Source organism: Dipodomys merriami, unplaced genomic scaffold, assembly GCF_024711535.1.
Source record: "Dipodomys merriami isolate MVZ:Mamm:240054 unplaced genomic scaffold, mDipMer1.0.p SCAF_7, whole genome shotgun sequence".
NCBI classification, from domain to species: Eukaryota; Metazoa; Chordata; class Mammalia; order Rodentia; family Heteromyidae; genus Dipodomys; species Dipodomys merriami.
Window position 1 is genome coordinate 34,760,084 of NW_027206290.1, and position 20,734 is coordinate 34,780,817.

General features: G+C 47.6%; 1 protein-coding gene across 3 annotated transcripts; it reads left to right on the top strand.

Annotated features, from left to right (window-relative positions):
• Window positions 1–45: 45 nt before the first annotated feature.
• On the top strand, window positions 46–10,981 carry Tafa3 (TAFA chemokine like family member 3). 3 transcript variants are annotated; one of them, XM_070007437.1, is made up of 8 exons: window positions 46–124; window positions 2,581–2,950; window positions 4,104–4,157; window positions 5,684–5,770; window positions 5,865–5,980; window positions 6,644–6,793; window positions 7,586–7,710; window positions 8,985–10,981. In XM_070007437.1, exons 5-8 carry the CDS (start codon window positions 5,866–5,868, stop codon window positions 8,994–8,996), a joined length of 402 nt encoding a protein of 133 aa, XP_069863538.1. In that variant the 5' UTR covers window positions 46–124; window positions 2,581–2,950; window positions 4,104–4,157; window positions 5,684–5,770; window position 5,865; the 3' UTR covers window positions 8,997–10,981. The 3 variants fall into 3 exon arrangements, with proteins under 3 accessions (XP_069863538.1, XP_069863539.1, XP_069863537.1); XM_070007438.1 differs by having other exon boundaries at window positions 5,705–5,770; XM_070007436.1 differs by lacking the exon at window positions 4,104–4,157.
• Window positions 10,982–20,734: the final 9,753 nt, after the last annotated feature.

Consider the following 20,734-nt stretch of genomic DNA (forward strand, 5'->3'; position numbering starts at 1 on the left):
TCCGTCGGGGGGAATAACTTTCACTGGCTCTGGGCCACCCCGGGAACCGCCCAGCTGGTTCTGAGCCTCTGCCCCACCCTCTCCCGGCTGTGTCGCACCCTGGTTTCTCAAAGGAATACTCGAGGTCTGTTGTGGGAAGTGGGTGGAGGCAGGGAAACCGTATTGCAGTCCGGTTGAGTGAGACATCAGTAGACTTTTCCAATTGTGACGGGAGTGGTCCCTCCCTTGGGGGACCGGTGTGCGAGGAGCCGATGACCTCAGCACAAAACAGCCACTTCAGGGCCCCTGGGTGTGAAGCACCTGGTGTGACTCCACCTCTGGTTGAAGTCGCCCAGATCAGCGACGTCCGAGAGCTGGTGCTTCACCCAGGGATGAGTGGATGCCACTCTGGGCGCAGCCCATCTTTCTGGATCAGGCTGCTGGGGTAAATTCCTAGGCTCTTGAAAGCTGCGTTCTCTCTGAAGGCCATCTTCACATCCGGGAGAGTGGTTGCCACTCCCACCCCGCTTTCTTTGCCAGAACCTTTTCCTTCATAGTTAGATTTCCTTGTCTATTATTTTGTGGTAAAGAGAACAAAATCACGATTTATTGAGGACTTACTGCACACTAGGCCTTACATAACAAATCCGTTCCACTGCACACTAACCCATTGTATGGATGAGGCTGGACGGGACGCCTCTGTCATTTTATGTGACTTACCCTAAGAGATCATACAGCCACTCGGAAATTCATGCTCTGTCTGCCACCTGATACCCAAACAAGGTTCTGACCTAAGAACCAAGTGATTTCTTTGGACGGAAGAGGAAGTGTTAGGAAGGAGAGGATGGCTGGATGGGTTCATGCTCTCTCAAGCCACTTGAAGAGAGATTGAGAGTAGATTCCAGATGTTGAGCAAGTTCTCTGGCTGACACCAGGGGGAGACAGAGGCCAAACTAAACACTTGACAAAAGTGGAAAAGCTCACTCCTTGAAAGACTATAGGAGGGTAGTACAGAGCTGAGACATGAAAAGCTCTATCCTTAAGCTTGGTGTCAAGGAGTTGGTCACCCGGAGTTCAGAGACACCTGGCTCCCAACACAGTTCAAATGAGGGCAAGTTATTGTCCTAACACCAAGGGAGGCTGTTAGGGACCACTGGCAACTGATGCATGGTTGTGACTCAATTCAGATTCTATCCACTGGGTGCTTCCTGATTATATCCCACTCTGCTCCCCAGGCTAAACTGCCCCAAGAAGGGATGGCTTTCTTGGCAGCTCATAAGTAAACTCCTACAATGGTCCTTCAGATTTGTATAGTTGCTGTACTAATCCCTGTGCTTTGGGTAGAAAGAGCCAGAAAAATGAAGTCACAAACAGAAAAAAAAAATTAGAAACAAAAACAGAGCAGCAAAGGCAGCTGGGGACAAAGAACACACTGCTATGAGGGTGTTCTGTTTGAGAAAATCAAGCCAGCTCTGATAAATGGCATCACATCAGCAGGGAGCCAAAGACTGAAGGATAAAAAGCACATAACCCATGGCTATTTTTATTATTCAGTGTTTCTGGGACAGTTTACTTACTGCATCTCAGTATCACTCAGCTTCCTATCCCCTGCTCTTCACAACACCAAGGTGTGACTGTTAAAGTGGGCCACAGAACTAGAAGACCCCTGACTCCAGCACTAGATCAGCCAACAAGAAAGCCCATGATTTCTTGGGTTCTAGTCCCCAGCTATACCCAACCCCCTGGACTCTCCTCCCCCTGAGCCTTATAGCTTTCCTAGCGTCATCATATCTCTTGTACTCTCAGACCTGGCAAGGAGGTCATCACCTTGCCTCATTCCCCCAGGCAGTCGAAGTGAGAGGAGCTGGGGGAGGAGGGAGGCAGATTTGTGGGTGCTTTCACTGATGAGAGTTAACATACTTTATTGAGTGATCTGTTCATATGGGAGCACAAGGCCTGAGCCAGAGAGAGACAGGACAGATTTGAGATAGGCTTTTTATCCCAAGGCTCAACACTAACCCCTAGCCCCCCTCAACACACACACACACACACACACACACACACACACACACACACACACACACACACACACACACAATTCCCAAAACCTTCTTAGCAAAGAAACACCTGTTTCCTGTGAAGAGACAAATGAACAAAACATCTCTGCCCCCCCTTGTGTCAGATAACATCCATATCCAAAATATAACCCTGTAAAGAATGACACAATTGAATATATTACAGTTTTCCTGATAAAGTCCCAGAAGCTTCTTGAAGCCAATAAACATTTTAAGTAGCATTTGAAGAAGAACTGAATTGTATTTAATGAGTGTAGATGCAAATTGAAATAGCAGCTTGCAAGTACTGAATTGAACAGAGGCTTTCTAGAGTCTTCAAAACTCAGAAACACATGCAGGTCTGGGTGACGACTCCTCACTCCCAGCCCTTTCCCCTTCCACCTCCCCTGAGCCTGCAGAACTAGGGATCTAATCCTAGGGTGGCAGGGTGGAAAGACTCGCTCCAAGCTGTCCTGGTCTGCACCCGTGAGCTGTCCATCAGCATGGGACTCGAGCTCTTTTCTCTTCTCCTGTCCTGTGCCGCCAGGGGCCGCTGCGTGCAGGCTGAGCACCCCTCCTCCTAGCTTAAGGAGTTGGCAGAGCCCTGGGGGCCGAAGCAGCCTGGCGACCCCAGGCTAGGAGACAGTGGCTACGCGCTCCCCGACAGAGCTGCGCAGTCCCCGCCTGCAGGAGCGGAGTCGGGAGCGCCCCGGTGTCCGGAACCAATCACACCGGGAGAGGGATGCCAGCTTAGGTAGCACCCCGCGGTGCCCGCCGCACAGCAACGTGGTCACAGACTAGGACAGCGCTTCTTAGGAAGGACAGCACCTAAACTTGCAGCGAGCTTTGCAGAGTCTTAATCCTTTGTGCAAAAGCAGAAAAGACCTCAAGCCAGCAAGTTGGATCATGAGGGGCAGGTAGGTCTGGGGTGTGGGGACCCAGAATTTGCAGGGCGCTGAATGGGGGCGGGAAAAGGTGGGGAGAAGTCTCAGGTACTTCGTTAGTCCACATCCTTACTCTCTTGCTGGTCTGTAGGCTGATCCATCAGCCTCACCCATAGTCTGCATTGGAGCTTGGGGCCAATGGGCTGGGAAACTAAAACAGAGAATGAAAGCTGATGAAAGAAATCCCAGAAGCATCTTTTCTAGTGCCGTTTAAGGGAGTGAACAGAATGCCAGAGATCCTGCCTTCCCATGCCCCTCTCTATCCCAGGTGGATTGGATTGGAGCCTGTGACCGCTCAGAGAAATAGGATCTCCTAAGAGAACACCAATTTACATCTGTAATGGTCAGCATGAGAGTTCCTGAAGGCAGGCTACTCAGAAAACAGGCCCATCGTGATGGGTGGGAGTTGTCTGCCCATGGGCACACCCTTCCTGTGGGTGTTGGCATTACTTCTTCCATCTGCCATTACCCCTTTATGCCTGAGAGCTGGACACAGGATACTTTGTCTTTCCTGGGCCTCCTTGCCTGTGAGTTTTACTTCTGTCTCTGTTGGAGGTTGAACCAAGAGAGAAAAGAGAATAAAGAGGCTCTTGGGGGATTGTAGCCTCCGAGGCTCAGAAACTGTGGCACCCCCCAGTCTATTCCTGGAGGAGACAGGAATGACTGCAGAATTAAGCCAAATCTATTTGAGTCCTTGAAGCAATGGTTTGGGGGGGGGGGGAGGAAGGAATGATAAAGAAGATTCAGGGCCCCCTGGAATCTCCCTAGTGGCCTCTTCCAGTGAGATCAGATGGATTCTGCTGAGAAACCCATCTTTGACCCTCAAGTCTGTCCCAAGACCAGAGAGATGACACCACTGATTCTTAGGCCCCACCCACCCCTGCTTCACTCCTAGGGCAGAGAAATTCCTGGCCACTTGTCTCAGGCTTGCCTGAGTCTATAAGAACCCCTCATGTGCTTCAGGCAGAAAGACTCTGCCCTTATCCTGGGGCTAGCTTCAGAACTGACTCTACTGGCGTGCCCACCCCACCCCCTTCTCCTCTCCCAAACTTTCCTTCACCCTCTCTGGAGGCCTGGACTCCCTCTGTTCCTTACAACCCCTCAAAATTCTTTTCCACTTGTCAAGGTAGAGTCAGTCTGAGGCCAGCAGATGAACAGAGGCTGAAACATCTCCAACAAGGTAAGTGGGGAAACAAAGATGGGAAGTGAGCAAGAGCAGAGGCAGAGAACAAGTCAGCATCTAAAGAATCCTAGCATTTGGGTTTGGCTCCTTGTGTTCCTGGGACTCTGTTGGCATTTGAGGTGGGGGAATGATTAGCAATGCTCACAGGAGGCTGGCAGTCCCCCCCCCCCCCTCTAAGAGTCCACTCAGTCCTCGACTCTGACACAGGCTGAGGCAGTGACCCAGGCCAACCCTTGAGCTCAATCAAGGCCCCTGTTCTTCCCTGGCTCTGTGACTGGGCAGCTACTCTGTGTTTCTTCTTTCCTGGGATTCCTTAGTTTCTAACTTTGTTTTGGGAGGCCTGATTTGGTTTGATGGAGAATGGAAGAGAAGTAACGGAGAAGAACAGAGGCAAAGTGCAGAGGACTTGGGGAAGCTGCTGGTCTCTGGCCTCTGCTACCACTGCTGCGAGGTCTTAAGCCTATTAGCTTTTGTTTCATTTCTTCCTCTTTAAGTTTAATTTTTAACTTTAACTTTTATTTAAATGGAATTGAACTGCGACTACATTCCTAAGGTTTGAAACGCAAATGGTATGAAAAATTGAGAGAAAAATAATCTACCTCTTGCTCTCAAATCCAGCCACCCAGTTTCACTTCTTAGTGTCAAACATTGTTGGCTTTGTGTACACTTTCCAGAGGTAAGTTAAACAACAGAGATAGCCCCTCCCCTTTATACATAACATTCTTTGTTGTTGTTGTTGTTGGTTGTGAGTCTTGAACTCTGGGTCTGGGCACTGTCCCTGAGGTCTTTAGCTCAAGGTGAGCGCTCTACCACTAGAGCCACAGCGCCATTTCCGGTGGTTAACTGGAGATAAGACTCTCACAGACTTTCCTTGCCCGGGCTGGTTTTGAACTGCATTCTCAGATCTCAGCCTCCTGAGTAGCTAGGATTACAGGCATGAGCCACTGGTACCCGGCTTACATAACATTCTATACATAACATTTTATATAACATTCTATACAGTTACTTTCCCCAACCCCGTGTGTGTGTGTGTGTGTGTGTGTGTGTGTGTGTGTGTGTGTGTGTGTGTGTGTGCTGGTACTAGGGTTTGAATTCAGGGCCTGGGTGCTCTTAAGGCTCATGTTCTACCACTTGAGCCACCTCCACTTCCAGCTTTTTAATGGTTAATTGGAAATAAGGGTCTCATGGACTTTCTGTTTTGTTTTTGAATTGTGATTCTCAGACTCAGTAGTTAGGATTACAGGTGTGAGCCATTAATGCCTATTTATTTTTCTAACAGTTGTGTGGAAAGGACTACATTTGTATAGCCTATACACTGTATCCAGCCAGTCCTTTACTGATGCTTCACCCATCTGTAAAATACATATAACAAGTCTGCTTTGTGAGATGATTATGAAGGATTTAAGATCATGCATGCGAAGTGTCTGAGTCAAGAGCTCAAAGAATGGGAGTCAGCGGCATTGTTCTGGTTCCTTCTGGTTCCTTCTCCCCAAGACCCATCTGAAATGTTATCTCCTCCACAGTCTCTTCCTCATTACCCCCAGGCCTCTGGTAGCACGTACTTTGTCCTACGCTGACTTCATTCCAGGCTGCAAGTTGCTGGGCACCAGGTATGCATCCTGCCCACCATTGTGTTTCCTGGAGGGCATGGCACAGAGGAGCCACCTGCCTTGAGCAAAGCAGGATATGCACTTCTCTCTACAGGATGAGTGAGAGGTTCGCATGGAACTGGAGCCCGGGTGGCTGGCTGCTGGCCTTGTGCGTGGCCTGGCTGTGGACCCGCCTGGCCTCGGCTTCTCTGCAGCCTTCACCTGCCACAGGTTTGAGGGAGGTGTGGGGCTCGGAGAAGAGCTTCCCGGGACACCCTACCCCATTCCACATAGCAGGCAGATCTGAGGTAGAGTAAAACCCACAGATTTCAGGGGCTGACTCCTCTGATCATTACCCAGGACACTCTGTCCTCTTCTCCCCCTGGCCGGAGAAGGCCTGGGATGGCTCCTTCCAGGTTGGAAGGTGTTCTGTAGCAAGAGAGAGAAAGAGGACCTTGCATGAGGGCTTAAATCTAGCCTCCTGGCCTAATTCTGAGGTTTTCCTTCTGGGATGGCTAAAGCCTGTGTAAGCGGATGATCCCTTTCACGCATTGTAAGCCCTGGGGCCCTTTGCTCTCACCCTGAGAAAGCCTAAAGGTGGGGGCTGATGTAGGACTCCACTTTCTTCTGCCTAAAGACTAGGCTCTGACAAAGGGTGATTGATGAGTGTGGCCTTGCTAGGGAGGAAGAGGCAGGTTTTGTTCACCTCCTCTACCTGGAAATCTTCCTGTCCTCTCTCCCCCTTCCACCACCTGCTATTACTGAGCCTCAGCCCTGGGAATCTCTTAAATAGCGCCTCCCTCCCAAGCAGGGAGGAGGTGCTTGAGGACCACCTGGGTTGGTGGGAGGGGTGCAAGTCTTGGGGCCTGATCTTGTGTGCCTTGGCCTCATCAGTCCTCGAAAAGCAGGGCACGTGTGAAGTAATTGCTGCTCACCGCTGCTGCAACCAGAACCGCATCGAGGAGCGCTCTCAGACTGTCAAATGCTCCTGTCTTTCTGGCCAGGTGGCTGGCACTACACGGGCAAAGCCTTCCTGCGTGGATGGTGAGTAACCAGGGTCTGGCCGGCGGGTGGGGAGGCCCTGAGCAGAGATAAGGAGGTTGTGTTCAGGCCTTACCATCTGTTGGGGATCCAATTTCATCCTCATCAGGGCTTTCATGATCAGAGTCTCAAACGGTGGGGCACCCTCTGAGGGACAAGAGGGCAGATGTGGCCATCTCTGTGTCATGGATGCAGAAAGCTCTTGTTACAGCCTCTGTGCCACTCTATCCGCCCTCTGGCGCATGCGCACATACGCATTCCAGTACTCCTCCAAAGGGGGCCCTCTTCCATGTGCTGCCTCTTCTCAGCCAGGCCTTTATCTTCTCCTCATGAAGACACTGGATCCTGACCCCTGTTCTTACCTCTCCATCCATCCTCTGCTCACTGTGCTCATGCACGGCAGTTTGTATACTCCTGGACACAGCTCCATGACTTGCTTACACACGGCAGCTTGTACACTCCTGAACACAGCTCCCACACTTGCTTACACGCTGTACACCAGTGTGAGGAGGGATGCTGAAGATTATGCCTTTGTGTGAATGGCCTGGCTGCCTCCGAGGCGGCTTCCCCCACTTCCATCCTCCCTTGCTGTCTTTGACGCAAGGCAGATCCATGTGATAAAGTTCAGGCCTCTGCTTGAGCACAGGGCTGTCTTTCTGGACTCCCTAGAGTAAGGGGAAGAGAATGGAAGTTCAGGCCTCAAAGCCAAATGTATGCCTTTTTTCTGGGACCCCTCAGAACCACTGCCGTGCTTGAAAAGAGCTTAGAACTGGTTTTCTGCCTCCTGCTCCCCAGCCTCCATTGTCCTGCAGAGGTGGTGGTGTCAGATGGAGCCCTGCCTGCCTGGGGAGGAGTGTAAGGTGCTCCCCGACCTGTCAGGATGGAGTTGTAGCAGTGGACACAAAGTCAAAACCACCAAGGTATCGGAATGGACACTTCATCTTCTTTCTTACTTGGGGGGCAGCAAAGGGGATTCTGAAGCCCTTGGGGGTCCAGGAGGACAGGGTCACTAGGTGAGATTTGTGAGCCACGACAATCTATCCCAAGAAAATCCCTCTGGATCTGTCCTGACTCTGGGAGGGCTTGACATCCAAACTCCAGTGTGTCTTTCTGGGAAAATTCTTGATGTTACATATGCTTTTGTTTCTTTCTCTGTGTGTTTGCCTTCAGAAACTGCCAGGTGTAGAAAGACAAAGTGGAGGCAGGTGTTGGTGGTACATGCCTGTAATCTCAGTACTCCAGAATCTGAGGCAGTAGAATCCTAAGTGAGCCAGTGAGTTACAGGCTAGTGTGGCTACAGAGTGAGACCGTGACTCAACAAACAAGACCAAACCAAAACAAGAATTGGGGAAATTGCCTAGATAATTCAGGAAAGTCTCTCTCCAGCCTGAATCCCACTACAGTAGCCAGCTCTGTCTGTTGCTACCTCTGCCATGGATTCTCATCTCACTGCCATGATGATCAGCTTCCTGAAGTTTAGATCTATCTTTCTCTAGTCAAATTGCTCTGTCTGCTGTGACAGCACTCAAGAAGAATATTTTCATGGTTTGCTGCCTGCCCCACAAAACAAGGGGTAATTAAAATTTTATCAAACTCTTCAACAATTCCATGCGTGTCATGGTTAATTAGTTGCATTGTGTTGTTATTACCATGTATACAGAGGAGTGACACTCCAGGTCAAGCCGTGGCACAGCTTTTCTTCCCCACAACAAACACAAACAAACAAAACCAGAGAAGAAAAGGGCAGGATCCAGGGTTCTGAAGAAAGCAGTGATTTTTCTAAAGCACAGAACAAAAGCAGTTGTGGGAAAAAAAATCAAGTGGATATAAGGCAGACTATCTGATCTGTAGGTAGGGAAGAGAAACAGGCATTTGGAGTGTATTTAAGGCTAGAAGAGAGTGAGACCTGGCACAGAGGTTAGAACATTTGTTATCCTGTTATAGATCTGGGCTTGTAGCCTGAAAAGTGAATGTCTATGTTTGCCATTTGTGTAGTGAGTCCAGTTGTGAGGCATTTTAGTTTGTGTTAATATAGGCTCCCAGGCTCCCTTTCCCAACTTGAGCTTCTTTAGGAGGAGACAACCAGGATGAGTGACCTTCTCAGTGACTTGTATTTCATGGGGGAGTCTCTGCATGCTGGGATTACCCCCAATGACTTCTCTAACCTTTATCTACCCTATCACTTGCTCCTTAGGTCACCCGATAGCTCTTGTGGGGAATCATGGCTGGATGGAGTCCTGGACTGAAGAACAATATCCAGTTTTTAGCCAGCAAACATGGGGATTCACTTACCTGAACATGGGCTCCATGTCACATGTAGCATCTGTCTTTCCTGGGTATTTCAGTACTGTGAAGAAATGGATGGATTTGAAACCACATACCTGGGGATCTGTGTTCTCTTGGAGACAAATAATGTCAAGACACCATTCCTGCCCTTGAGGAATATCCAGTCAAGTTGGAGAGAGAATGACAGACAACTTAGACTTCTGAGCCACCTGCTGTGGACATGGTGAAGTTTTGAGGATGAAACTCCCATAGTCCTTCAGCCAACCCCTGGCCATAGGGCACAAAGACTAGATGTCATATTCTTCTTCCTTGCATCCTATCCCTCCAGGCAGTCTTGAATCTCCAACAAGCTGCTAACACCTTATAGGAAACACTGACCCAACTACAAACCAGGCCAATGGGATCTCATTTAGAAGAGGTTGGATTGGCTTAGGAGTAGGAAAGCAAAGATGAAACTACACAGCTCTCCAGCCAAACATTGAGAGGAATGGCCTAGTTTGGGATGTTCACTGAATGAGTGACAGATAGGACCTTAAAATCACCCTACCCCAACACCTTAGGTTTTTGTTTGCTTTTTTAACATGAGGAAACAGAGTCGTAGAATAATGAGTGATTTGCCTCAAAGCTCATAGTTCCCACGTCTCTTAAGACTGGCACTTAGTCTAATGTGGATATTAGGATTTCAGTTTGGGCCTTCCCTGTGCATTTTTTTTTCAGGTATTAAACCCTGCAAAGTATTGGCTAATCAGGAGCAGTATTTATCTTGAGAGATGCTCGAAATGGGTCTTTGGTCAAGATCACAGTTCTATTAGAACTCGTCCAGAATTGATTTCTACTCTTCCCTTAGTATCCAAATTCTAAATAAGCCCCATGACAGCCCAAAGGTCCCTCAGCCCAGTTACAGTTATGGTCTCTGAGCTGTCATCCCAGTACCCTGCCAGGACTCATTTTTTTCTGGAGCCTTTGTGTTGTAACTCTCAGAAGCATTAGGTCAAGGAGAGTTGGAGTGTGTAGGTCAGCACCCCTTTCCTGCAGAGGCCCTGCTCAGCAGGGGGAGTGGTAGGTTGGACCTCTGGCCAGGATTAAGGCCAGAAGTCAGGCTAGCAATCCAGGTGGTATAGGGGCAATGCACTGGCTTACAGGAATTGTCATGGCCTTAGGGATTAGGGGGTCATTAAAGACCTGGATGGTGTTGAATTCTGTCCTTCAGAGAAGCCCATTGGATGATGGTGTGGAGCTGAGTCTCCTTCCCTTTGTGCCTCCTTCCCCTTGCAGTAGACCCAAGGCTGACATCTCCCTTCTTCACCCCACCCTGCTGAACTTTCTGGTTTTTGTTTTTGTTAATGGAGTGAACAGTGATCCAGTTTCTCACTGAACTAGAAATGTTAAAACTCCAGCTAATAAAATCACTGCTCATAGATGACTTATGGGGTTGGGTAGCCAAGGAGAGGGTTAAAGGCTCCCATTGTCTCCTTCAACACTGGAGAATGGAGGTCAGAGGAGAGACAAATGGGTTGGCAAAGATTTTCTGTAAAGAGCCTGATAGTAAATATTGTACGCTTTGCAGACCATGTAAGTCCTTGTTGCATAGTCTTCATTGTTACTGGTTTTCCTTTCATTTTGTTTCAGAAACCTCTCAGAAATGTAAAATCCATTCTTAACTTAAAATCAGATTCTAGCCCCTTTTCAGCAAGTTGTCAACCCCAGGGAACCTTTCAAGTCCTGGGATGGCCTCCAGCTTCCCGGCCTGCCCCATGTGAAGGAGAAACCTGAGCTCAGGGTTGGGACAGGTTTTGTTTTTCTCATAATGCTCCTTGAGAGATAGGCAAGTGAATTATTTAGGCTACAAATGAGACAGCTTTAGCAATCCAACTAAAAGCCTGCTTGCTGTCCTGGAGGCTGGAATGTGGGCTTCTCTGTTTCTCCCTGTTCTGGAGATCCTGTCCTCCTGCTCATCCGTATTATCCACACGAGTTAGAGATGAGCCTGAGAGCATGAGAACCATGCTGCATAAACTCTCCTGAGCTGCCAGCCCCGGCTAGCTCCCCACAAGCCCTACCTCCATCAACATCCTGGCTCTTACCTTCCCTGAGCACCCACATTTCCACTTCCAGAGTGACATAGGGTCACTCACTGATTTAACTCCTCAGAGCCTCATTCTCTCCTGACCTATTCATATTTCTTTGGTGGGCTTCGGGGTTGGGTATTTCTTACATGGTGAGAAAAGTCTCTCACAGAAGAGGGTCTGATGAGAAGGGCAACAAGAGTTGTTCCCTGAGTTTTGCTTTACGATGGAATCAAAGCTGTAGGTTTTCAAGCGATTACAATGGCAAACAGACAAAGTTCCTAGAAGTATTGGTCTTCCTTTTCTTCTGTTGGTGATGGGATCTCAGAGCCTTTGAAATTGCTGCTCCCCCCTCCCCTCATCTGTGCAGGTCTTAGGGTGGTTACATTCTGCAGATCAAGTGGCCAGCTTCTACTGGCCTCCTGGCAGTTCTTTTCTTTTTTTCTTCCTTCCTTCCTCCCTCCCTCCCTCTATCTCCCTCTCTCCTTCTCCCTCCCCCCTCTAGGTGGCTTAAAATCAGGGCCTCATGCTCTTGCTTGGCTATTGCATTCAAAGCTGGTGCTCTACCACTTGAGCCACACTTCCACTTCCATGTTTTTTTGATAGCTAATTGGAAATAAGAGTCTCACAGAGTTTTCTATCCCATCTGGCTTCAAACTTTCATCCTCAGGTCTCAGACTCTTAACTAAGTAGGATTGCAAGCATGAATTGCTAGCACCTAGCTTTTCTGGCAATTTTATTAAAGTTTTTTGGGTGATAGCCTAATTAATGACTCCAGATAGTCTCATGGGGTTAAGGCTTCAGCTTTCTGAAAATCAAAAGCTTATAGCCAGAGTGATTTTAGGTGCTATATTTGATAGAGAAAGTGCTCAGAGAGGTTAGGTAATGTGCTTAAAGTGACACAGCAAATTGGTGACATGTACTGCCCAATAACAGATAACTTGTTCTTTTCACTACTGCACATCATCTCTAGCCTCAGAACAGATGAAACCCTGGAAAGAGGCCAGATTACAGTATGGATGAATGTGAAAGTGTCATTCTAGAATCATCCAATGCTATAAGTACAAGGGACAGAAGAGAGAATCGTACATTGTATAAATACCAAAAGAGGAAAGAAGACAAGAAGGAAAAGTTGATATTATTTAGTTAGACCATGAAGACACCAACACAGGGCTGGGGGTATGACTTAAGTGGTAGAGAGCCTGCCTAGCAGCATAAGATTATGAGTAGTTCTCTCTCTCTCTCTCTTTCTCTCTCTCTCTCTCTCTCACACACACACAGAGTAAAATATTAAAAACACTGATGTACATAAAAAAGTGATTGACTCTTGACCTTTCTGAAGAGGAAGAATGGAGCCCTACCATCTTTTGGCAGGCCTGGACTATGGTACAATCCAAGCATGAGCAAGACTGAGGCAGGATTGTAAGTTGCAAATCAGCCTGAGCTATGTACTGAGACTGTCTCCAAACCAAACCAAACCAAACCAAAAAACAGCCCCGAATCCCCTACAATTCCCTACTACTCAAGGAGGCTGAAATCTGAGGCTGCAGTGTGAAAAAAGTCAGCAAAAAGTCAGGTGGAGGTGTGGCTCAAGTGGTAGAGTACCAGCCTTGAGTGAGAAATCTGAGTGCTGCTTCCTCCTCCTCTTCCTCCCCCACTTCCTCCTCCTCCTCCTCCACTTCCTCCTCCTTCTCCTCTTTGTATTAGGTCATAACCCAGGGTCCTTGAGCTCTTGCTTGTCTTTCTTGTTCTCAGCTAGTGCTCTACCACTTGAGTTATGCCACCATCTTGGTATTTTGTTGTTTAATTAGATGGAGTCTCATGAACCTTGCTGTCTGGGCTGGCTTTGAACCACAATTCTGCAGTTCTCAGCCTTTTGAGTAGCTAGGATTACAGGCATGAGCCACCAAGTGACGGGCTGGTTTTTGGGTTCTTTCACTGTTTTGTTTTTGCAAATAAAGTTTTATTGAAACATAACCATGCTTATTTGCTTATTATTTCTTACTTTGGAGGGGGGCAGTAGAGGGAATTGAACCTAGGGCCTCTCTTTTGTCAGCCAAGTGCTTTGCCACTAGATCTATCCAGTCATGCCGCCTATGGCTACTTTTGTGCTACAATAGCAGAAGTGAATCATTGTGAAGAGCCCAAACAGCCCACAGAATCTAAATAATCATCTGACTTCATATGAAAAAAATTGGTAGCAATTTCCACACCTGTGGTAAATGATTACATTATATTTCTGCATTTATAGTCTTTTTTGCCTGTGCTTGTGGCTTGTGTTCCCTTCAATCCCTTCTAGTGCCATTTTGTCACTTCTTTGTGTGTGTGTGTGTGTGTGTGTGTGTGTGCGTGTGCGTGCGCGCGCGCCACCCCAGGGGCTTGAACTCAGGGCCTGGGTGCTACTCTTTTTCTCAAGGCTAGTGCTTTATTATTTGAGCTACAGCTCCACTTCTGGCTTTTTAGTGGTTAATTGGACCTAATAGACTCATGTCCTTTCCTGTCCAGGCTGGCTTCAAACCACAATCCTCAGATCTCAGCCTCCTGAGTAGTTAGGATTATAGGTGTGAGCTACTGGCCCCTGGCTTTCACTTGTGATATCTAACAACCAAAGAAATGTAATTGGTCAAGAAAAAGACCTGGAGCAGATGGATGCTTCCCTAATAAGTGATCGTAGCTCTTATTGGATCAATTCATATTTTCTCAGTTTATGTAACTGCTACCTTTGAATTTAAGGAGGACAACTGTGCAACCACATCTAAAAATGTACTATACATGTATGTTTGCTGCTCAAGTTTCTGTGTGTTGGTGGATTTGAGTCTTTCCACATCCATAAGCCATATGTATTAAAAATACATATAACCACTTCAGTTGACCAGACTTAAGACATACTGACTACACCCAGCCCAGCCCATAAGTATATGTTCCTGTTCCATCTATGTGGCTGACATGGAGCTCCCCAACAGAGAAGCTTCATTTCCTCTTCTCCTATTATAAGCAGCCAGCCAATATCCATGGGCTTGTGACTTGTCACTGAGTATGGGTCTGGGAGAAGCAGGGACATAGCAGCTATTGAACTCAGATGGCTGTAAGTGAACTTGGAATAGGCATTACATTTGGCATACGAGGCCCAGGCAACTACCTTTCAAACCATTCTTGAGGGTGCAGGAATGGACTCGTTAGTTGAGCTTAAAAAGAAGAGAATTTCAACCTTTGAAAATGGTGGTCAGTTTCCAAAAGTTGAATTGACCTACATGCTGGGACTGGTGGTGATGCACCAGCACTTCTATTAGTGAATTTCTACCATGTGCCAAGCACAATGCTAGGCTCTTTATACAGGTAACAGTAATATTAAATGGAAATCTTTCCACCCCAAAACTTGATTAGAGAGCCAAGGACCAGTAGCTCATACCTGTAATCCTAGCTATTCGGAGGCTAAGAATGATAGAATCATGGCTTGAGATGAGCAAGGCAGAAAAGTGTCAAAGATTCTTCTTACCCTATAGCCATAGGATAAGATGTGATGGTGAGGCTTGCCATCTTAGGCTATGTGGGAAGCTGAAATTGGGTGAAAGGTTCACATTTCCAGGCCAAGCTAGTCAGAAAAGTCTAGGAGATTCCATCTCAATGGAGGCAAGCTATAAGCGGTGATGCATGCTTGTCATTCAGCTAGGATGGGAAGCCTAAAGCAGGTGAATCACAGCTTAGGTGCACACTTCAGTAGAAAACAGGACCCCTATCTCAAAAATAATTGGTGAAAAACCGGGCTGGAGCCATGGTTCATTGGTAGAATGCCTCCTAGCAATCTCAAAACTCTGAATTTAAACCCTAGCACACCCACAATCCCCACTAATTTTTTTGACAGAAGCCTTAAAAGTCAGGATAAAAAAGTATTAACTAGTCTCAACTGCTTCCATATTGTGTATGTGTGTGTGTGTGTGTGTGTGTGTGTGTGTGTGTGTGTGTGTGTGTGTGTGTGTGTATGTGCGTGTGCACATGCATGCTAGTATTGGGCTTGAATTCAGGGCCTGGGCACTGTCCCTGAGCTTTCTTGCTCAACAGATGCACTTTTGGATTTTTGGTGGTTAATTGGAAATACGAGTCTCATGGACTTGATCTCAGCCTCTGGAGTGTGATTACAGGCCTTAGCCACCAGTGCCCAACTTGTTCCCATATTCTTTTTTTTGGGGGGGGGGGTCCGGTTGTGGGGCCTGAACTCTGGGCCTGGAAGCTGTCCCTCAGCTCTTCAGCTCAAGGCTAGCGCTCTACCACTTGAGCCACAGCGCCACTTCCAGCTTTTTTTTCTTTTTGCTTATGTGGTGCTGAGGAATCGAACCCAGGGCCTTGAGCATGCAAGGCAAGCGCTCTACCACTGAGCTACCTTCCCAGCCCCTTGTTCCCATATTCTAAATCAGGATTCTAGACTATTTTTTTCCAGCCTTGTAAAAGGCTTTGTGTGTATGCTTCCAGACCATTTGTAACCATGTTCACAGGGATTTAAATCTGCCTCATATTGGAATCTTCAGGAAGGAAACAAAGAGAGAGAGAGAGAGAGAGAGAGAGAGAGAGAGAGAGAGAGAGAGAGAGAGAGAGAGAGAGAGAGAGAGAGAGAGAGAGGCAGGCCTTCAGGCCATTGCCAGTGCTTCAGGACACTCTTGGAAGGGACTGACAGCAGCTTTGGTGGCTGGGAAAGTGCCCTGCAATCCTAGAGAGGTTCTGGGATATGGTACATCTCATTTCTATCACAGTGTTTAGGAGACAGTGAGCCAGGCAAAGAAGATCATCTAAAGCCACAAAACAAACCACAAAATAAAGAGGGTCCATGTTAGGATTCAAGGAAAAGATGTGAGAAAGAATTAAACAAGCTATCTGCTGGAGCCATAGCAAGTCATTGCAATTCAGTGAAGGGATGCACATTTATTTCCCTGCAAGAATCTATGAGGTAAGTGTAATTAACACCAGTTTACAGATACAGATGCTCTAAGAGGATGAAAAACAAAGCCCCTGGCTTCGATCACTGCTGTCATACTGACTGGGGAATCTAGGGCAAGGAAAAGGCATAAGGAAAGTGAACACTGAAGGCTAGACTTTACTAAGTTTTGAACTCAGTGCTTGGTGCACATGCTCATAATTTTGTTCATAGCTGGCGCTCTATCATTTGAACCATGCCTTTACTTCTGGCTGTTTTGCTGCTTAACTGAAGGTTAGAGTCTTCTAGATTTGTCTACCAGGGCTGACTCCAAATCTCGATCCTCAAATCTCAGCCTTTTGAGTCACTAGTGTACCAGTGCCTGGCTAGAGTGGACATTTTTTTTTTAATGAATTGTCTCATTTAAGTCTCATGGTCTTTTCATAGAGCTATTGCTGTCTACATTTTTCAGGCAAGCAATCGAAGTTTCAGAGGTTCAATAGAGTTTGCCAAAGATAACAGAACTCACAAGCAGCAGAACCAGAGTTTGCCCAGAGTTGAACAAGTCTGGCTCACCTCTCAAGCTTGTTGTACCCTTTCAGGATACATGAGCTGTGTTCTAGTCATTTTCTACAGGATGAACGATCCAAACACTTCACAAGTCAAGCCTAGGAAAGGAGTGAGGGGCCTGGTGATGGGATGTGTAATAGGTAGGAGGGGGTTGTGGATGAATAAAGAGAATTGAATCTAGCCTGAGTACCAAGTCTTTAAAGCTGAATGAGAAGCAACCTGTGGTGTGTGTGTGTGTGTGTGTGTGTGTGTGTGTGTGTGTGTGTGTGTGTGTGTGTGCATATTGAAGGGAAAGCTGAGCAAAGGCTGAGTGAAAAACATCTGCCAAAAAGGCTTGAGGCAAGTTCAAACAAGGAATTAACTCTGGCCAGAATACAAAGGGTAAGGAGGGAAGGAGAAATGATGCTGAAAGTCAGCCTAGGGTGAACTTGGGAGAAGCTGGACACTGTGCAGCTTGAGTTCTATCCTGAAGATGATGAGATGATAGAGATCCTCACAAGGACACAGGGACAAGGGAAGATGCAGAGTCCCTATCAAAGACAGGACTATCTGGCCACATAAGAGTTGAAACTGCAGACTGGGATATAAGAAGATGTTTTAATAATCATCCAGGTAAGGGATAAGCCCTTGAACCAGAGAGAAGAGGGAGGGCAATGAGAGAATTTCCAGCTTCAGGCTCTCTTCTCATTTATATAACCAATGCTTGAATTTTTTCCTCTCCTATATCACAGACCCATGCACAAGGCCAATAGTGGGCCTTGAATTCAGGGTCTGGAAACTACCCCTTAGCTTTCTGGCTCAAGGCTCTCATTCTACTAAGCCACTGCTTTGTTTCTGGCCTTTTGGTGATCAATTGGAGATGAAAAGAATTTCACAGACTTTCCTGCTCAGTCTGGCTTCCCACTATGATTCTCAGATCTCACCTTCCAAGAGTAGCCAAGATTGTAGGTGTGAATTGCCAGCACCTGGCCTGAGAGTCCCCTTTTAAAGATGTATTTGCACAAAAGCCAGCATGGATTATGTAGGGGTTACCATTTAAATCCTAGCCCACTGTGAGCAAAAGGTGAAATGTTTGCTGATGGACTGGTGATTCTGGGGGACTAGTTGTCCAGGAACTCTTGCTAAAGAGAGGAGACCATACTGCCCTGGAAGGAGAGGCTGCTGGGGTGGTCAGGGTGGGTGGTGAAGATAAATTATTTGTCTTTTGGATTTCAGGAATTTGGGAAGCCTTGTCAAGCTGCAGTGTCAAGTTTCTCTCGAACTTTTCTTTATACATTTGAGTTAACAGACCAAGCTTGGAGTGCTCAAGGCAGTCTGGGCCCAGCTAGAGAGGAGCACATAGTGGAAAAAGCTCTTTTGAAATCCTGACACCCCCCACCCACCAATCCCACCATGGAGAAACAGATGTTCAACAGGTGGCCCCTTCAGACTTGCCAAGCCTATCTGAGATCCTTCTAGCACTTAGAGCAAAAAACAGGAACAGTGAGAGCTTCACCCAAGTCCCACCCTACATAGTCCCCAAGTCTTTCTAAGAGCAAAGGCAAAAGAGAGCCAAGAGGATGGGAAAGTTGGCATCCTCCAGGGTGGAGGGGGTGGTTCGTGTGCTGCTCCCTCCTGGGAGGTCTCCCCCTGCTCTTGGCCACACACACTGACTGCTGGCCTAGCCTTCCACCAGCCAGGGGACCTGCAAATGCTGTTTGCTTGTAGTTGCTGATTGTTCAAGATTAGGCTGATGCTAAGCTGATTACACATCTATAATCTTTCCAAAAAAACCCCAACTTTCAATTAAGTTTACTAAGAAACAGTTGGTAGACATTAGCCAATTAGAAGATGTCAGAGAAGGGAAAGGAGATTGGAGGAGTGGGGGCTTGGGAGGGGTGGGGAAGGTTGAGGGGTGTGTGTGTGCGTGCAAAATTTGAAGAGTTCTCCGGGTACAATTTGGGACAGCTCTCCCAGGACAGACAGACAGCCCCTTGCACAGTCCCCCTTTTCCCCCCCATGAGGCTGAACACTCATTCCCAGGGATTCTTCTCCTGTCGGCTCCCCTCACCCTCCCTGGGCGTCCTTTGTATCCACAGCAATGCGGGGCGCAGGGGGAGGTGCCAGTGTAAGGCCACCGGGACCCCGATCCCGGGGTCCTTCTGGCCTCCGCGCGCTTGCGGTGAAGCCCGAGCCGGCAAGGGGTGGGCGCGGGGCCTCTGGGAGCACAGCATCCCCTGGCTGCGGGCCGGCCCGGGTCCTCAGCCCGCCAGGGGCTTTGACCCCTCGTCCCGGTCCCCGCGTGTCCCCCTCCGCCTGCGTCTGCCCCGCGGCTCGGCGTGCACCGGAAGCCGAAGGCGCTGGGATTCCTCCCAATGAAGCTCCGTGCAAACCTGTGTCTCCTCGTTTTTAAACTTTTTGGTGTAATGCAGTGCGTGCTGGCGGCTCACACCTGTCACCCTAGCTCTGCTAGCTGGGTGTCTGAGAGCTGGGTGTCTGAGTGTCTGAGTATCCCCATCCCAAGCCCGCTCAGGCAGACAAATCCCAGAGGCTCCAGACCAAGGATGTGGCCTTCTTACAGTCTTACTCAGATGAGTCCGAAAAAGAGACAGGAAGGGGGTAAGACTTGTAAGATTGTCATCACCCAAACATTTTAAAAAATTTTGCAACTATCCTCACTGATGATTATTACCTGAGGTTTGAAAATAGTGATTTTATTCATTTTACCTGATTTTGTAGTTATTTTTAGAATTAGGGTAATTGTCAGGGAAGCTAATCCGTACTGGAAGAAATCTATATGGAAAATTGGGTCAGGGACGTTCCACGCTCTCTAGTCATTCACCTCTGTAATGTTAGCTGCTCAAGAGACTGAGATTCAGAGGATCACAGTTTGAAGCCAGCCCAGGTGTAAAAGTCCAAGAGACTTCATCTCAAGACCTGATTTGGAGGTGTGGCTCAAATGATAGCATGAGGCCCTATCTTCAAACCCTGCCGTAGTAAAACATAAAAGCAAAAGCAAAAGAGCAACAAGCAACAGCAAAACTGAGTCCGAGGTCCCCTAGGTGGCCTGGGGAGTACCTTATTGTGAATGGTTGACTGGTAAATCTTGGAGTGTGTGCTGGGCACTTGTGTAGTCCAGGTCAGATGGGCCTTTCAGGGGAGTCTCCAAGGCAGGGGAAGGCAGGACTTTAGAATGCATTGGTCTTTTAACATTTCTTGCAGAAAAAGCTTTGCATAGTTCTGGAGTCCTGTCTCTTTTTCGGACTCATCTGAGTAAGACTGTCAGAAGGCCACATCCTTGGTCTGGAGCCTCTGGGATTTGTTTAGTCTGTACAAACATTTGGCCGTGGTCAAGGCATTTCTATATACTTTGTGTCCTACATTTTTCTACAGACAGCGGGAGAAAGGATGTGTAGAAGGTAGATGGGGTGCTTGTATCTTAGCTGAGAGGTCAGTAGAAATAGAAAGGAGAAAGGGCTGGCCTGGGAGAAGGGTAGAAAGATTGGTAAATCCAGTGATCTGCCAGTATAAGAATTGGCACATAATTTTCTTTGATAAACGAAGTTTGCTTACAGACTACATAGCTATTAAATGCCTGGTGCTTAGGCAGCAGGGCCTTGCAAAGAGCCGCAGACCTGAGCCCTGGAAGGATCATAGACCTGACTTCAGACCAAGGAATGCAAGTCCAACTCAGCATGCAATTCTATTTCTGCTCCTCAATTTCCAGGGTCTTCTGGCTGATCTCCTACCTGGTAAGTCTCCTTAAACATCTTTGTCTGCCTGTGTCTCAGATCTCAGCTGCCTCTCCCTGAACAGTCAAAATGATCCAAAGTAGAGACTGAAGGACAGGGGGACCACATTAGCTGAGCTACTTCTCTGGCAGAAAGAACAAGGTGAAGAATGTAGAGAGCAGTAAAGAAAAGAAAGAAAGTGAGGGAAGACTCTAGTAGCCTTCATGTTTTCTCTGTCCATACTTTGTCCCTATATTGTCTCTTCTAACGTAGTGTACCTGTAGTAGTTATCATGTTTCTCTGGTTTGAGGACTGAGCACAGAACTATAACTGAGTTTGTGGAGCAGAATACACATGCATGAGGAACTTGTGTGGGAGGCGCAAGTATGAGTGTGTCTTGTATAGAT

Coding starts and splice junctions, on each gene's coding strand:
- Tafa3 (XM_070007436.1), top strand. Junction 5,771..5,864: donor TGCAAGTTGCTGGGCACCAG/GTATGCATCCTG, acceptor TTCTCTCTACAG/GATGAGTGAGAGGTTCGCAT. Junction 5,981..6,643: donor GCAGCCTTCACCTGCCACAG/GTTTGAGGGAGG, acceptor TGGCCTCATCAG/TCCTCGAAAAGCAGGGCACG.